The sequence below is a fragment of the Mugil cephalus genome, chromosome 1 (genome assembly GCF_022458985.1).
Source record: "Mugil cephalus isolate CIBA_MC_2020 chromosome 1, CIBA_Mcephalus_1.1, whole genome shotgun sequence".
Taxonomy (NCBI): domain Eukaryota; kingdom Metazoa; phylum Chordata; class Actinopteri; order Mugiliformes; family Mugilidae; genus Mugil; species Mugil cephalus.
Genome location: NC_061770.1, coordinates 10,117,482 through 10,136,067, shown reverse-complemented (window position 1 = coordinate 10,136,067; position 18,586 = coordinate 10,117,482). Strand labels below are relative to the sequence as shown.

At 43.9% G+C, this 18,586-nt stretch overlaps 1 protein-coding gene across 2 annotated transcripts; it reads right to left on the bottom strand.

The window, feature by feature from the left end:
* Position 1: 1 nt before the first annotated feature.
* Positions 2 to 18,235, bottom strand: uhrf1bp1 (UHRF1 binding protein 1). 2 transcript variants are annotated; one of them, XM_047596582.1, is made up of 21 exons: positions 17,982 to 18,235; positions 15,405 to 15,567; positions 12,946 to 12,984; positions 12,595 to 12,686; positions 12,318 to 12,507; positions 12,095 to 12,235; positions 11,822 to 11,992; positions 11,521 to 11,701; positions 10,371 to 10,457; positions 8,920 to 9,090; positions 7,962 to 8,107; positions 6,958 to 7,099; positions 6,538 to 6,731; positions 5,224 to 6,455; positions 4,949 to 5,130; positions 4,734 to 4,873; positions 4,498 to 4,648; positions 3,608 to 3,876; positions 3,323 to 3,431; positions 3,099 to 3,187; positions 2 to 2,554 (listed from the first exon to the last, which is right to left on the bottom strand). In XM_047596582.1, exons 1-21 carry the CDS (start codon positions 18,023 to 18,025, stop codon positions 2,432 to 2,434), a joined length of 4,056 nt encoding a protein of 1,351 aa, XP_047452538.1. In that variant the 5' UTR covers positions 18,026 to 18,235; the 3' UTR covers positions 2 to 2,431. The 2 variants fall into 2 exon arrangements, with proteins under 2 accessions (XP_047452538.1, XP_047452545.1); XM_047596589.1 differs by having other exon boundaries at positions 2 to 2,548.
* Positions 18,236 to 18,586: the final 351 nt, after the last annotated feature.

Below are 18,586 nucleotides of genomic sequence, written 5' to 3'. Positions count from 1 at the left end.
GTGTTAAGCAATCCGTCATTTATTGTTTTGTTTTTCCACTTAAATATTTCCTACATACTAACTTTGGTTCACAGAACCAGTTTTATATTAGTCTCATTGAAGTGATGAAGATAATACAAAATTTGATGCAGTTCTACACAAAAAGAAAATACTGTCCACTGAGTCTCTCAACATTTAACCCCATTTAAAGATTTCACAACGAATCCTGCATTCCTTTGAAGTGATTTACATCAAAACAAGTGCAATTTCCAGTGAATTTACCACACGAGTGCAAGTAATCCACAAGGCATAAACGACACAACTTCACTTCAGCACATGCATCTAGAGAGAGGACAACACACACTGGAGTGAGTCTTTCTTCGACCTCCGTCTCCTTCTTTTTGCATGGCACACTGGGTAAGAGTTATGGTGTCATGGAAACCCTGGCCTGCTCTGGAGTGCAAAGGATGTCTAGTGTAACAGGTAACAAACAGATTCAACTCAAAGCACCAGGTCGTCAACAGAATAGAGATGCTACTTAACACTGAGAGGAAACTACAGCGCTACATGTTTCATCCAGCATGGCACGTTCAATTTCGTACCAACTAAGGCCATGCAAAAAAAAAAAAACAAGAAACACCAAGAGTTAAGAAAAATATCCCATCTACACACGATACTGAGGTTGAAGGGCAGTATCGCTGCTTTACCACACTAACAGATTGAAGAGTTCACATGCAGTTGAAGGGGAACACATTAAAATGTGATGTACAGGTAAGTGATCATCTCAAGTCTTCAGCGGTTCCCACATCAAAAACGTGTCGTAGTGTCACCGTTCTTAGTCATGTTTTTGGTGTCTTTCTATTGCTTATATTGATTACATTCCTCTTTGTAAGAATGCAAATTTGTCATTCGTAGCTTGCAAGGCAACCACAGAGAAAGGAATAATAAATATTTTAAATGGAGAGCATGCACTGGCGAGGCACGCCCACCAGGGTGCTCCACCGTACCCAGGATGAGTGGAGGTGAAAAGCAGCTTTGAAACCATTAAAGTAATGTGCTGACCCTCTGACTTAACAACAGAGCACTTGTACATAACATTTAACTGACAGAGTGTTATTGTTAAAAAAGGAATATACTGTTAAAAGTCTTTTACAAGAACAAATCCATCATTGTCTGAATCCATGCATGTTACAGATTTATGTGCGTATAAAGCTTAATGACAGAAATTTTAAGTTAAGGTCTGATTAAAAAGCGAATCACACTGAAAAATATAAGTTTTTGTAGTACATTTTGTGAATACACACAACACTATCAGCTCCACTGCTTTGTTAAACGTCACCTCCTTTGATTGATATGGCTTCGGTTCACTGCAGTTAACCAGATCCAACAAAACAAATATGAGTTAAATAAATATACACGAAAAACAACATGATGTGTCACCACCATACACGATACCCGTGAATAGAGGTAATATCAGTCGGAGCTGTGTCCTGGCAAGCTACAAAACGTGTTTTTAAGGAGAGCAAGTGTTCTAACTCTGGTTTAGCACAAACCTCTGCAGACCAGAGGATGAGAGTTACAATACTGAAGCTTCTGTGCAACCTGACCTCCACGGCCAAGGGAGAGGCCGAAAAGGCGTGACATCTTTTAGTCGACACTGTTTCACAGTACAAAAGAAGCACGGTCAACATTTCACAATTTAGAGAATAACATAATACTGGGGAATGATTCAACCTGCTTGCTGAGAACTACTGAGATAAGAGTGTGTAACCATTCCAAACCGGTGACAGAAGGTGCATCGGTGTTTCAGGTTTTGTTTTTGTTTTTTTAAAAGTGCTCTTTTTTTTTTCCATCTGCCTTCAACTACACATTTTTTTTTTCTACAACTGACACTTAATAGAAGATTCTACATCACTAGCTCTACGGCTGTGGATTTGTAAATGTGCTACATGTAAAAGAGCACTCCTTACAAAGCATGCATGTCCGGAGGATATGAAGAGTGACCGATGGACTAGCAGCTGTCTGGCAGTGTCAGTGCATGTGAAAAGAGGTTTTGGCATGTAATATTTCCAGAAACACTCCTAATGAACTGGGGAGAATTAAAGCTTGATCGTGTATCACCTCGCACGCTGCACGACAATCGCCAAAACCACAGGATGAGTCGTTTTACCGTCCACACCGATTTGAAAATAACCAGGACAATTTGTGTTTCTACAACAGTGAGGTATATCTACACTAACAGCTTAAAAATACTACAATTAATGTTAATGTTATCAAGATTCCAGTTCTAAGTATTGTTGCTCGGGCTCTTTTGTTTACTCTCATGAGTAGGGTAGCAAGTGATCCAAAGGCTTTGATTCATCTTCTTTCCCAACACGTCTCGGGTTTCTACGCCTCAGACATGCCGTGAATGAGTCTTGCTGGTTCCTGACATTCAGCCCGGCGGAGAGGCTCAGAGATTAAACGCGGGGTCATACTTCCTGACTTCCAGAAGGAGGCGTTCTCGCTCTCTGAGGGCCTGGGTGAGGGCGGCATTTGCGTCACAGAGCTGCGACTCCAGCGTCCCTCTCTGCAACTGGAGCAGAGAGATAGCAGGTGTAGTTACAGAACCACTACACAAGGCAGTCTGCCCGGACGGTTTGTTTATCCGGGCATCAGCTTTACAGACCATTAATGTAGATGTAAAACATGACTAAATCTAACAGAGCTAAGGTTTGAAGAGCTAGATCGGACCAACTAAATTTTATGTTTGTTAAATACTTAGGATACAGACAGGGACAGAGCTACCACTGAGGACCTGTGCTCTATATTTTGAGGGGTGTATTTTGTCGATTTTGGAGGAAATTCTGGGGCTGCAGGATAAAAACAAACTGCATTCACTTCAAATGGAGGCCTCAGCTCGATTATGTCAGGTGTCGTCTGCATATGGCTTTACATCGTCATGAAAAACTGTCACGACTAGTCCAAACCTGACTAATAGTCTGTAATGTATGTAATTATCATGTTTTAGTGAATTTTAATGAGATGTATCTGGAAATAAGGTGATGAATGAAGTGCTTTCACTAAAACCCTGGCTACAGGCGCAAAGGCACCTTAGGGTACCGCTGGGTCTCCCCTACCTCGATGTGCTGTTGGGCTGAGCAGGAGCTGTTGCTGTCCGAGTCAGCCGCAGGGACACCTGCTGAGGCTTTAGGGTCTGCACCTTCAGCTGCAATCAGAAAGGATACGGTTCAGATCACTTTCTGTTCATGTTTCAGTAAAGCTGTGGCCGCTGATGCAGCAAGGCCGTGGTTTTACGGTCGACGGCTCCGCTCTCAGTTGGGCACATCGAGTCTTTGCTCACCTCTGACTCTCATGATGCCGTCATCGGAGCGCTCGAGGAGCAGCCCATCCACTATGAACGTGGCCGGGATAGACTGAGGGGCTGTAGGGTAGATTTTAGGGCCATCGTCCTAAAAGGAAAGGAGAGGGCATCTTCACAGTTAAACCTCAACACTTGCTACCCAGGAATGGGTGGAAGTATTTGAATTCAGTTGAGCTTCGGTGAGGAAAAATATCCCGTATCCACTCTATGCAAGTGTCATTCAAAGTTTTGGTACGTTCTTCAACGGGGACAGCGTCATCTCACCTTCATAGTGATGGTGACGTTGTTCATGTGTAACCTCAGCGGCTGGCCATCGGCACTGAATTCGTCTTCGAGAAAAGGGCCGATATTGGTCACCGTGGAGGCTAACAGTTCCGCTCGGAGGTCCTGCACCCTCATATCCAGAAAGCCCAGTGACTCAGCCAGATCAGAGCGTCCAGACACCGAAGGGCCCATTTCTGCTCGCATGCACAACGCTGGAGAGGACCTGCTGCCCTGCGCCCCCTCCTGCTTCTGCACTGGCACGTCAGGAGCTGCAAAAACAAATTAATAAGCCACGTGGGAATTTTTACGGAACGGCCAGATCCTGCTCGCTCTCAAGACTGCTTGGGTTCGTTAGTTCACATGAATCCGTAATTATATTTTAATTGCGATGATATAAGATGAATGGACATCTTATTCCAATGTTGTGATTACACTGCAGTTCCCTGCAACCAAAACCTTTTTCAAAAACTGTGATTTGTTTGTGTGATCAAGATGCCAGACCAGAATTTATTTAATTTCCCCTTTCTTTAAGCCTATCTAATAATAAATAAAAAAAAAAAAAAAAATATATATATATATATATATATATATATATATATATATATATATATATATATATATGAATGAAAGATATTCCAGCTTTTTAATTACTCTAAATTAAATTTTAATTGAACGTTCTTTCATTTATTCTCTTTCTCTGTATTTAAATGATCCATTTGTACACACACACAGAGTAGTGAGCAGACTCAGAAGTTATGTGATTAGCAAATCACTGATGAGGTCACGCACCAAACATTTAGCATTAGATCAGTAAACTTAAGAGAAGCACTTCGTCAGGACATTGATGAGTAAAAGCCTGATATAATTTTTCAGAAATCCAGACTACGTACCTTGTATCAGACCAGCTAGCAGGTCTGATAGCCTGACGTTTCCCATCTGTACAGGGGTCAGATTCTGTGCTTCCACAGCCACGACTTGGTCTTCTCCCTTTGCCTCCAAGGTGCAAGCGGTTCCACTCAGGACCAGCATCAACACAGAGGACTGTACAACAGCACAAGTCACACTTAAGCTGCTGTAAACTTTGCTCTGAAGTGAAAATTGTGAATCTCTAACTACAGCAACCTACCATGTCCTGAGACACATCCTCAGTGCTTTGTGACAGGGAGCTGCTGAGGTCGGCCGACGAGCCTCCCTCTGTCCCCGGGGCTGGGCTGCCTCGGCTGCCCACGGGCGTGATGCTGGGACGCATGGACTCCAAACCTGATTCTGGAAACATTTACCCAAACTTACAGTGAATGCCACCAGCGTGATCGTAAGCATTGCGTTCGGAAATTTGTGCACCTGAGTCCATGAGAACAACGAAATTTTCGCTGATGTCACTGTCGACAGAGAGATTTTCGTCGGGCAGGCTGCCGTCCAAGATGGCGCTGTCAAAGGAATGCTGGGAAGGTGACTGCTTCATGGTTTGGTGGCGCGTGCTGGAGGCCAGAGAGGCGGAGTCATCTGAGCGTTGAACCTGTTCCCTGTAAACGTATACAATCATACATACATAAAGGAATGTGGGGAGCGCGGTATGGATTTCAGACACACAGCCACCAAGAGAGATAAATACTTACTTTGCCTGTGGGCTGAACAATTTGCTCATCCCTGATCCACGACTCAGCATGCTAAAGGCGTCTTTTGTGATCGAAAACGCCCCCTTGGTGAGGTCCAGCGAGGCACTAATGGCATCTTTGGTCACATCCTTGGTGACATTAATGGCGCTCGACAGCTCTCCCTCCAGGCTGAAGGTAGACGGTTCGCGGGAGAGGGCTGGCGTCTGTCCAGGTGAGAGGGGAGGTGAGAGGCCTAGGCTGTCATCCTGTGTTGTCAACCCGTTGCCCTCCAGCCCCTCCTCCACAGCCTCGCACGCCTCCTCCACCGTCCCGTCTTGCTCGTCTTGATCAAACGCGGCTGCGTTGACGGAGGAGACGCCATTTTCTAACCCGCAGTCCTCCAGGACACCGTCGGCGGAGTGATGAGCGGGGGAGATGTCAGAGTCCGTCATGCTGGGGCTGTCTGTTTCTGGAGTGTGGGGCACCTCTTCCTCTGGCTCTGTGCTTACTGGTGGCAAAAGGAGGCCCAATTCTACCAAATCCAGCAGAAGGGCAAGACAAGCGGTGGTTGTTTTAGTATTCTGGCCATGAGCCTGCTTTACATCTCGTACATCCCGGCCCAACTCTGCGCCAAGCCGGGCCATGGCATCCTTCATTCGCAGCAGGGCGACATACTGGTAGTGATTGAGCCACATCTTCACCGGGGTGATGGTGTGGGCCAGGAAGTGGAAAGAAGCAAGTGGGGGATCGTGTTCTTGATGAGGCTCTCGCTCTGAAGCGGGTCGGTGGGCTCTGCTGGGACTGGAGGATGAAGACGATGAAGCACTTCTTGAAGCGGATGTCTGACACATCCACACAGACACAGCGAAGGGTTCGACAAAAGGCTGGGTTCTTCCTTTGGGGAACCTCCTCGCTCCATCGAAACCTAGCGTAACGCGGGACAAACTGAGAGACCACACATCCTGGGAGCGCAGCTGCTTTCTGTCCAGAGGTAGAGGTTCTATCTCTTGGGAGTGCTGGAGGAAGTTGGGAGGAATGGGGTGGAAGGCACTCAGGTCTCTGGGGTACGGGTAAGGTGGTGTGGACTGGAAGAAACGGCAGCTGGCAAACTTGTCACAGGTGCTGCTGAGGTCAGCCCTGGAGCCGTGAGGGCAGAGGCGGGTGTTGCTTACAACCATCTGGGGTACAGTAACAGACAGGGACTGAGGACGCTCTGGATGGTCCAATATGGACGAATCCAAGGGAATTATCAGCTGTAAAAAAAGAACATGACGATTTTCAGACGAACTGCAACACGTTTTGATTAGAAAACAGAAACAGGTTGCGCACATTCACCTTAAGCTGCGCTGCATCCATGCGGATGTCTAGATGTTCTTCAGCCTTGTTACTGTCCTGCAAATGATAAAAGGCCTTGACCTGGTCTAAGGTGTGCAGGAGACCCCTGGAAAACAGATTGATCCACAGCACGCTGGCTGGGTCCACGCACAGCTGGAGGCCGTTCAACTGGGCGTAGAGGTTTGAGGTGGGCACTGGGAAAAGGACGGGATATACAAATAAAAGGTACCGGAATTAAAAGGTAAAACTGGACAGGGTTTGAATATTAACAAAGGAAAAAAAATCCAATTTGACAGGATAAGCTGGGTCAATTGTGCAGTGTAGACATAATGAACTATTATTAAGAGTTTAAGTTAAAAAATTGGAGAAGACACATATCACAACTGAAGTGAAAACTAAACTTAATCAACATATAGCTACCTGGTAAAGTGGTGCTGTCAGGGAAGTAGTACTCAGTAAACTGCAGGTGAACTGCTGGTATGTTGTCGGGTAAATGCAGAGCTTTACGGTTACAGGATAACAAAGACTGGGTCTTCCTGTTTTGACGCCCCCTTGTAGACACCTGAGTACAGATAAAGACAGTAATGCACTTATCATCTTCATTCTGGACATAAAAGACATTTACTGAACAACATCTGAAGAAATGCTTTAGAAAACAGAACTAAACCACCGGAATCTGAACGCTGACGATTTTCTGTCGAAAAACTGAAGGTGAAGACCTGACATTTATAAAATTTCCCCCGTTTGTCCCTTGCTCTATCAAATGGGGAAGTACAAGTGTCTCAAACTTAAAATAACTTTATGTTCTCTCATGATGGAAAGTGTGAAATGACCGAAGTGAAAGTGCTAAACCAGCCTGAAATTATAATTTGAAGTGGCAGGCAGTTTCTCAGTTCCACATGAAAGACACTGATGACGTGGAAGCGATCCTTATTTTCACTGAGGTATTTTACTGATTGGGAACCATTACAACGTTGTGGTGGTTAAAAAAGGCAATTTGAAGGACAGCGTTTACACTTAAAGCAATCCGACCAGCCATCTGATCAAACATATCAGATGGCAGGTCTGAAAGAGACTTTTGTTCCCTGTGTAATCCCAATGCCTCCAGGGCTTCTAATGGGACACGCCTCTTATAATTTGAACTAACGGAAAGTAATGAGCACACTGCAGCTGTGTAGCCAACAAGTGGAGTTAATCATTTGCATGAATGTACCACTAAAACCATATCATTTTTTTATTTTTTGTATTTTAAATGTGTAACGTGTGTAACGCTCAGTCTGTGCTGACATCTTCAGAATTTAAAGTGAGCTCTGGGCTGGTCATAGGTACCGCCAGGCTCCTTCCACCGAGGGACACAAGTCTCCCGCTCTGTTTGGGCTCCTGTTAGAGCAGGGAAATCAAATCAGCTGATGGTAAAAGCTTGCCTGGTGAATGTCCACGTCATCCATCCTGATCACCACGCAGCTCGACCGCAGCCTCTTCAGCGACGACCCAGGAGGAGCTGGCACCGAGTTCCTTCTGGCCGCCTGCTCTTTGTCCGAGTGGTTGGATTTAGGACTGGACCGCTCATCTGAAGTACGCACACGGGAGAGAAAACACTCAGTCAGCAACTTGAAAAGACTCCTTTCAGTATAAGATCATCATCACAACACTGATGTTCAAAATGATTTTTTTTTTTTCTTTTTACAGGATTTGTCTTTTTAATATCACAAAAACACTCCTGTTGCTGAGATATAAACATATGTTAACAGACATGCAGTTAGGTCTAAGCTTCATGAAGGTATTCAACATTAAAGAGATAAATATCACAGAGAGATGCTGATTCATTTTGGGGCCTTGTCGCACTATTAAATTGTATTGCATTGTCCTGATACATGTTTCTATTATTTTGGATAGCCTTATGTTAGTCAGTGGTCTAGGCTAAATAACAATAACTCTGCAACCAAAATGGTCATGTGATTGAATTACCACCTTTCTTACACTGTTTATTGTAACACACTATTATACTAGAATGGATTTGTTTTCATTAGTGTACCTGATAAACGGACAAATGAGCGTCTGTTCATATTTGTGGTGAATGGGGCGATGTCTTACAGTTACAGTTTATTGTGATGGATGGGACAAACATGGAAAAATATATATTTAATTGCACGTGTTGCAGTGGTTGTGTTGTAGTCTTTCCATAACACTGGACACTAACACCTGTAGCACAACACTAACACTGGACTTCTGGTCCGTGTCGACCTATTTACCTCTATGACAACCAAACAAACCCTGTCCCCTGAGGTGTGATGTGACCCCGCTCTTAGCCCCAGGAAAAAGCAGGTAAGTGGACCTTGACCACAACAAGAACAATAATTAACAACAACTCCACATTCATGCCTTGAACCGTCTTTGCAGGTGAGTCCTTGGCAGCGTGGGCCGCCTCGTTGTGCGGCCCGGGGAAGCCTGAAGCCTCTGCTCGTCTCTGGTGCTCCGAGAGCAGTTTGCCAGCCCACTGGGTCTGAGCCTCCATAGCTCCACTGTGACGCTCCCAGTGTCGACACCCGTCAGCTGTGCAACAGTGGAGAAAAACAGTTATGATTCAGCTTCTCGGATTTCGCAAATGTGGGGAAGAAATAAACTGATAAACTGTTTTAAATTGAGAAATTCTTAAAACACTTACTTCCTTTGTCTTTGTCATTTATATATATTTATATATATACTCTCAAACAAAAGTTATTCCTCTCACTCGTGACAAACTAGAAGTGTGTGGAGTTGGGTATATTTATCTGCAGAGGCCTTGTTATTTTCTTCTTATTTTTCTGTATTTGGGGACTCTATAAAAACCTTTGTTACATCTGTTTCTCTTCTCTGCTCTCTTTCTGTGTTCACTGATTTATACATTCATAAAGCTTCGTTGCTTTGTCGTGTTTATTTGTGCTTTACAGCACAACCACTGTAGACACATAAAATAATATTTTATTTCTCTGAATCGCTGCTTTATTCTTGCCAGCTCCCCTCCTCCCCTTCATTCACTCTTGCTCTCCCTCTTTCATTCGTTGAGCCCGGGGGGGAGGGGCCAAGTTTGAACGTTGCGTTCACAAATAGCTACAACATTTGTCGTGCATTAAGCCTAATTCATTTTGATGTACTTCTGCAACGCACCAGCCGTCAGTCCCCAGTCACAATGCATGCTCTGTGAGGCTGTAGAGAGATGACATGCTGACATCTACCAAGTTCAAATGAGAATGCCGCACATTGTGACTCAAGTATTCAGTAATAAAACAAACAACAAATTAAAAATTTGTCCAGATGATGGAACGTCATAAAAATATCATTAGCGTGATAACAATTCACCCTGAGAGGAACATAGGTGTTAAGTCATCTATGATAACACCTTTTGATATTTATGTATTTAAACCTTTAACCAAACCATCTGTTATTTGATCATAACGTATTATGCAGAAACTCAGGAGGCAACAGATCCATTCTCTTTTGAAGCATACAACGCGTAGAACGCATTAACAAAGGACTACTGATACAGACTTATTCTTCCTTTCGAATTCACTTCAAATTTGATTATTTTTAATTGAATAAAATCGTTGTTGAATTGACTCCAGCAGAGTTACTCCACGAGTAACTCCGCTGTTCTACACTCAACACTTCAGGGATTCCACAGAGAATAATGGCCCTGGGCGCACTCTCCCATGCCATTATTAGTCTGCTTGAGCGGTAATCCTCCTGACAGGTAGTCCTGAGTGAATGATGTGGTTGGAGTTGGAGCAGTGCAGAGCCTCGGGGTAAACTGCAGCTAAACTGCAGTCAAACAAACAAGCGGTGATTACACTCACCGGGTCTGTGGACTGGATAGTAGTCGAAGCCCAGCTTCCTGAACGTCAGCTGCATGGCACCTTGCAGGCCCGGTGGGGGGGACTCATCTGTGCAATATCACATGAGAGCTGTTAAAAAAAGCTTGACAGTCATTATCCTTCAAGTGTTTAATAACTTGCTGTGTTTCACGGATTATTGAGCGCATTGTGGTCAAATGAAAAGGCAGAGATACACTGATCAGCCACAACATTAAAACTACCAACCAGTGACGCGAATAACATTGTTGATTTCGCTATAACGTGATGTTCTTACAACAATAATAATAATAATAATAATAATAATAATGCATTGGTTTTATAATGCGCTTTTCCATTGTTAGATGCTCAAAGCGCTTACAAATGGATGCATTATTCATTCACTCACACAATTCAACCCTGGTGGTGGTAAACTACCTCAGTAGTCACAGCTGCCCTGGGGCAGACGTACAGAAAGGTGGCTGCCAACCCACGCCTACGGCCTCTCCGACCACCACCAATATCACTCACTCACAATCATACACCTGGGGGCAAGGTGGGTTAAGCGTCAAACTGCCAAACTTTTGGTTATTGGACGACCGCTCTACTTCCTGAGCTCCTGCTGCGACACTTCTACGTAACCTGTGGATGTCGCTCTGATACAACCATCACCTGAAGGCCACCTTCATCCATTGCTCCGCGGCAGCCCAATACACAACGAACTGTAAAGCACTGTGTGAGTTAAGGCTCTCAGTCACCCAGGTCATGGTATATCCAGAATATTAGTGAAACAAAGGCAACATGACGTTTCATTATAGCGACCAAGGCAAGCTGCCTTTGTTTCAACTTTCTGTCAGAACCTGCAAGGACTTTTTCAGCAACTCGAGTCTCAATAGCTCATCTGTTGGATAGGTCTACGACAGGCCAGCTATCACTCCCCACCTATGAACTTTTCAAAGCTTTTCCTTCCTTGGAGCACTTTTGCTGGGAAATGACCACTACAGACCACCACTTGTCCATTTTACCTGACTCTAACACAACGCCTTTGAGGACAAAAAGTTCACGCTATTCACTGAGTGACTATGACGACTCAGTCACAGTAAAGACTACTAGATATTCATCATTATCAGCCCACGTTGAGTGACGTCCATCTCACCTTCATCGACTGAAGAACTGTCATTGCATATGTGTAAGTCCAAGCGTGATATGAAGGTGTGGTATGAAGACTCCTTGACGTCATACAGATCAAAGTACTGACTCATGTTGCTGGGGGTGCCTGTCGGAGCGCTCGGGGGTTCTGCCCACAGGCTGTGGAGGCCCGGAGATGGAGGAGCAGTCTAAACCACGAGGACAGGAAGCACATTGAAATGATTATTAGCTGATTCATTAGGGAAACTATAACTTTTAAAGGCGTATTTATGATAAAACCACAAATAAAATTGAGTGAGTGTGATTACCTGCAAGGATTCAGCAGCCATGCTCTTCCTCTGCTGCGCCGACTTTTCCATGGCCTCGCTGAGAGATTTGGCGTAACGGATGATGGCTTTGAGCTGGGAGTCCGTCAGCACCCACAGGAGGTCGTCCAGAATAAAGAGCAGCTTGGATGCCAGCACGTTACAGTCCTTTATCTGGACAGAACAACACAAAGAGTTGTGACAAATCATTTGCAAATCAAACACTTTCTTGGTTGCGGCACAAAACCTTAATGAAGAGTGCAAACGTGGCCTTACTCTGCGTTTCAGGGCGATGCGAATGCGCCCCTGGTTGGTGATGAGACGTAACGGGGTGCTGCCGAGGTCCTGGTCGTCACTCTCAATGGCATCGGCTTCAATTCGTAGGCTCTGCCAGTTAATTTCTTTGAACGTCAACACCTACACCAAACAATAAACACACAAAACCATCAGACTGTGTAAGACACAGAAACACTACGAAACTACGGCAACTGCACGGTACCTCTCCTCTCTTTGGGTCAGTGATGCGGGTGTAGCGAAGGTCACTGCGCTGCCACTTGGGGTTGAGGCTGTTGCCTTGTAGCTGCCAGAGTTCAAAGGAGGCGTGGAAAGCACGAGCGTGCACCTTGATGGTAATGGAGTTGATCCTGACGGACATGCCCTCCACCACTTTTTCAGCAAAGCCGTACTCGCTGTCAAAACATGAGACGTGACATGAGATGTGGCACAGCGTCCGGCAACAGCTACGTCGGCTGAGAACGAGGCTTATGAAAGCTTACCTCTGGCCTGCTGTTATAGCTATGGGTGAGGGGCCGTTGGGTGGACGAGGCTCCTCACACGTCCTCATCTCTACCTCCACCTTATCCAGGAACTACACAAAAGAGGAAATATTCACACGATGCTTAGCATACAATTGAGTAAGTCCAAAGCTTCAGCTAAGAATGTTCACCAGTGATAAGAATACTGAGAACGTATGCACTCAACAGCTAAATAAACAGTAAAATAATAGAGGAGGGTCCCATAAGACTCATGGTTTAGTTATTTTGGGCAACAAATATGAGGGTGTGAGATGAGGTGTTGCAGAAATGTGCGAGAGCTCTAGAGAAGGGCGGAAAGAGCATCACTCTTACCAGGCAGATGGGGCTGGTTTTCAACTTTGTCCATTGTATCTGAGAAGACAGGACAGCAAGGTCAACAGAGTCTGTCACAAACACTTGCCACAGAATCCTGCACTGTTTGTCATTCACTGGGCACAAGGGCACAGTGAGCAGCGAGCTCTCACAATGTGACACGGCGGCCGCGGCCAAAGCTGTCAGGCTGCAGCGTTTCAACACAACAAATTAAGATTCGCGAGCCTCATTTCCATCCAGTGAGGGGCTGCAATAACTGACGCGCTACACGCCATCTGTTTAGACAGCAGATTTTCGATTGGCATTCCTCCTGGGGCCCAAGATACTATCACGTAGGACTAGAATGATTATCATGAAGACAAAAGGAAAATTTAAAAAGACAGCAGTTTAAGCTAGCTTCTTAATGCTAACGACTTCCTGTCATGCCTTGAGCTGAGCGCTAACATGATCATGATGATTACATTAGCATGCTTATCGTGTTTACCATCTTAGTTTAGCCTATTAGCCGGCTAATTAGCACATAACGCAAAGCATGACAGAGACGGATTGCTCATTAGATTTGGTCATAAATCAAAACACTGGACAAAGTCAAATGTTGACAGAAAAAAAAAACACAATAACTGAGATTCAATTCAAGAATAATCCACTCAGTAGTTATCAGTATCAGTATTATCAACTGGAAACTGACAATCATCACTGGCATTTACAGAGCATTCCCAAAGGCAACAGTGATAGATAATCAGCGAATGAAGATTCACTGTTAAATGATGCGCAGTGGTGTTGTGGTTAGTTCTTCTACAGTGGGCTCCAACCTACAACCCAGTCTGCATGTTCTCCCTGTGCCTGTGTGCTCCGGCTTCCTCCCACCAAAAACCCTCCAAGAACACGCTGGTTGGCTTCACTCTGAATTGGCAATAGGTGTGCATGCGAGTGTGAACGGTTGTTTATCTTTCCGTGTTAGCCCTGTGATAAGGGTGCACCCTCTACCCTCTCATCCAATAACAGCTGATATAGGCTCCAGCCTTCCCCACCCAGCCCTCTACATGATAAGCAGCTATAGATAATGAATGAATGGTTACCAAAAATCCAGACTGGTATTTTACCACTTTACTTCATAGCAATATAAATATACTTAAGAGCAGCAAAAATAAAACTGAATTTATTCAGGCCTTTATCATTGGAGGTGAGCCTGGTGAGTTTCTGAAAATAAAAAATAATAGAACAGGACAAGTTGATGAAAAGAGAATTTACAAAGTCAGAAGTGAGTCTGTTAAATGGAGACAGTAAAACAAAATGTATTAACATAAAAACAGATAGGACTTTATTTATGGCTTTAAAATATATTGTCACTAAAAGCAACAAGCAATACAGCTGCAAGCATTGTATATACACCAATCAGGCATAACATTATGACCACTAACACTATGTAGGTCTCACTTGTGCCTCTAAACAGTGACTCATCAGAGAATGAACATGGGCCTTCTGAGGGCGTCCTGTGGTGTCTGGAAACAGGATGTTGTTAGTGCCTTTGGATCCTATGGGTTGAGGGGAGGGGGCTCTGTAACATCCACACGAATGCCAGGTCCAAAAGTTTCCAAGCAGAACGCTGAATTGTCACAAGAGTGTTTCCCCCAAGATTTTGTGAGGCCCTGGTGTTAATAATTATGATGCTATCAAGCTATTTATACAGTATGAAATATCTTCACATAGAGAACATGCGTTCAGTATGTCGTATCAGTCCGTCTTTAAGTTATTGTAATAATGCAGATATTGGCAGTATGGCAGTATCCTGTGCAATTTATATACATGACTACTAAACATATATAATGACATGTTACTAATGAAATGTTTCCAAAAATGAAGCTGTATATTAAATACAGTGTGCAATACTACACAACACTGGGAAATATTTCTTTTGTGCTATGAATGAAGCATTTAAGGAAACTCAAAGATAAATCGGTCTTATTTCTTATTGGGGCTACTGGGAACACAGACCAGCCACCCTGACAGCTCAGTATACAGCATCCAACCAGTCATATCTCAGAATCACTCTAGCCTCAGGTCTTTTGTGTCCCACAGAATCAGGGCTTGCCTGTCTCTTATCAACAACTAGCACTGATCTGAAGGCCTCAGCATTGCCTCTGGCAGCACTCATCTTTGTGGAACTGACACTGCTCATTTCTTCTATGCACTGTGAATGTCATAAACAACCTCTATGCCATTAATAAACCCAATCTTTTATTTTGCTCTGAAAATTAGCCCTCAGAAGGCCCATTTTCATTCTCGATGAGTCACAACTGTTTTGGAGGCACAAGGGAGACCTAGACGATATTAGGAAGGTGGTCATAACGTTATGAATAATAAGCGTTCGCATCTTTAGAGTCTTCTTAGAAAGAGGTGACAGCGTCGCCTTTTCGACGAGCTACACAATCAGGTTGAACTGGAAAATAATTACATACCCTGATGGCGGCCTTGTTGCAGTAAACACGAGTGACAGCGAGCCAGGTAGGCAGGTCAAGCATGTTCTGCAGAACCTCTTCATCGAGCTCCAGGTTGGACAACTGTCCTTCCCCCTTCAGTGTACTCAAATTGATCTTGTCCGGGGACAAATTCTTGGTGAACCTGAAGAAAACGGGGTAAAAATGTCAACTCTCTGGTGGGTACACTGCCTAAGTCTGGAGTACATTCATAAAACTTTCATCAGGGAGACACCTGCATACGTAACTGGTGGTCTGGAGGACAAAAATACCTCAAATGAAATTATGCAGCCGAGATGTTTCTCAAGTAGCGCAGCTGAGTGAGTCATCCCGTGAAGCCGTGGCAGCACAATCACACAGCTGTGCCCCGACCCTATCCTAGTGTTACCTATCCATGGGCGCAGTCAGGAATATGCTACAGCCCACACTGAATACATCCAGCAATAGCAGACAAGGTACATTGATTTATTTAGTTATTATAAATTTCACAACCTCGTCATGATTGCAAACGTTCAGACATTAACCAAGAGACACTGGAGGAGAAATGCAGCAGACTAAACGTCATGCAGCTAATTGTAAAACAATAGAGCCACAAATATTATTACATATATTAATTATTGACAACAGTTAATACTGTCAGTTCTGATGCTATGCTACGCCTGTTAAACCAGTCTCTATTAAGAAATATCTGATGCAAATCTACTGTGGATAAAACTTTGTCTACAGTTTCCATGACATGAGCATTTTACCCTTTGAGAGGGTCAAGCCTGTGGTGTAGAACAGGTTCACGTCTCTGACAAAACAGAAAGCTGTGACTCACAAGTACTTCTTCTGTTTGGTTTGCTTCAGTAGACACGCATATAAATAAATGATGTGGTGGTATATCTAAGTAAGACTGATATCAGATCAAAAACTACGGTGGTCCTAGTTCATAGAATTAGCAACGCATGCTAGTTGCTAAGATTAGCTTAGCTTGGGGAGAAATTCCAAAGCTTATTAAAGGAGAAAAGAAGGAAGACGTTGCACAACGCTTGCTAAAGTCACAGCAGTTTGGTTTTAAAATAACCCAAAACTGCTTTTAAATGACTGAAGAGCATTTTTTTTTTATCTTACACTCACTAAGTGGTTGAGGAAGACAGGCTTCATCTGAACGTTCAAAACACAAGACATAGTCTCTGGAAACATAATGTTTCTCCCTATTTATGAGAATGCACTGCTCTGTTAGACGTGCAATCTGATACTTCCACACTAACTTAGACATTCATAAGGAAATACGAAATGCAGTTCAGAATAAAGTGATTAACGGGAGATAACTGAAGGGATGATTGCAACATTTCCTACCACAGACCAACCTTCAGTCAACAACAGTGATCTGCGTGCATGTCTACCGTCCACTGTGCCCTTTCTGACGCAAAATTACACTTTAATTATTCAGTGATGGAGGAAAACAGAGAGGAGGAGAATATCAGTCAAATCAAAAGCTTCCAACTGGGCACACGACTTCTGTTCAGTCATCTTTAGCCTGTTCCCCATTCTGGCTGACTTCAAACCACATTTCCTCACTGCTCTCAGATCCAAATTTCTTAACAGCTGTCAGCAGTGGCAAACTGTTAACAGAAGAAGCAGTCCCTCCCTGTTTTAGAGAGGCTGTAAATCACAAAGTAGCAGACCGTCTCCTGGGCTTTATATAGGGAGGAAGTAAAACCAGGTCAGATGTAAGAAGTATACTGTTGTTGAATGCTAAAGATAACGATACAATGGCAACATTAACACATTCATTCATCATTCATTGTTCATTCATTCATTCATTCATTCCTGTGCAGTAATTAAGCGGTCATACAGAAAACCCTTGGTATATAATGGAGCTGGGGTCAAAGAAAGAAGAGTAAATGAAAACAATAATAAATCTAAGCGCAAACCCACCTGTTTTCAGACTTAAAGATCAAAGGTATATTACTTCAACTATAACTTTCCCTGTCTAGAAAATGTTTTTCCTTTTTTTCACGCTTGAGGAGATGCCCTGATTTTACAGATGTCCTGAGTGTGATTTCACTGTAGATAGGTATCAACTTTAGGAAATACCTGATCTACTTCTGTCATGGTCTTCAAGCAGACAGGCAGATACACAGACAGACTTAAATGAGACAGTGGATGCTACTTCAGGTGCTTTTGTTTCACGTTTACTGTGAAGTAAAAATGATTTAGGCCAGTGGACCCAAACGATCTGAACAGTAGACAGTGGGGTATGCACAGAGACAGAGGCATTTCAAATTAAAGGCAGCATGTAGTATCTGTGACGCTAGTAAAATCACACATAAATGGTCAGGAAAGTAAATACCACTGCCGCGTTCACTGACCACGTCCAGTCTCACACCGTTATTCTCACGAGGCTGTCTCACTGAATCACACAAATTAAATCACCCCTCCAATGAAATCAGTGTAGCTAGCTCCATGTACATGACATATCGCCAATGTTTGGCGCCGGATGGATGCAGTAACGTCAAAACCATCACCCAGCTGGGGCTAACTGGCTAACACAAAACCAAACATGACACATACCTTGACAAATGTTTCAGGATCTGCTTCTTAATAATCCCGGCCATGGCTGCCAGCGATAGCGTCGACCACTGTCGACAGCTCCTCTACTTCAACATGAACATGTACTAGCTCCCGGGTATCTCTGTATTGTAAAGAGCAGTATATGCGTGCATCTTGTTAGCCGCTGCAGCCACAGCTCAGTCTGGCTGCTAAACGCTAAACACCCCCCTTGGACGCGCACACCCGGCGCGCACACGTAGCTCGACACGGTATGAGGTCGACCAACAAAAATCAGTAGCTTTGAAAAACGCAATGCTGCCACCTGCTGGGTATTGGGAGGAAGTGCAAGAAGACATGATCCCACCAGTCACTACAAAATGTTTAATATGTATCTATAAAATAGAAAGATAGCCTGCCGTGCATCATATTCAGTAGCATATTTCTTATGTGATTCCTAGTTTTCCATTTTGTCTGTGACTCTTTTAATCTAGTCATCATCTTGTGCATTCTTCTGCAACACTTAAAATGAACCTGCTACCTGCATCAGCAGTTTATCCAGAGGAATCGTCTCCTAATTAATATCAGAAGTGTCTTTTGAAGATTTTAATGAACTTCATTTAAATTGG

Excerpts from the sequence above, each read along its gene's own strand:
- uhrf1bp1 (XM_047596582.1), bottom strand. The coding sequence starts at position 18,025 with ATGGCCGGGATTATTAAGAAGCAGATCCTGAAACATTTGTCAAG. Across the intron at positions 3,188-3,322 it reads CGGCATCATGAGAGTCAGAG|CTGAAGGTGCAGACCCTAAA; the intron begins GTGAGCAAAGAC and ends TTCTGATTGCAG. Across the intron at positions 2,555-3,098 it reads CAGCCCAACAGCACATCGAG|TTGCAGAGAGGGACGCTGGA; the intron begins GTAGGGGAGACC and ends TCTCTGCTCCAG.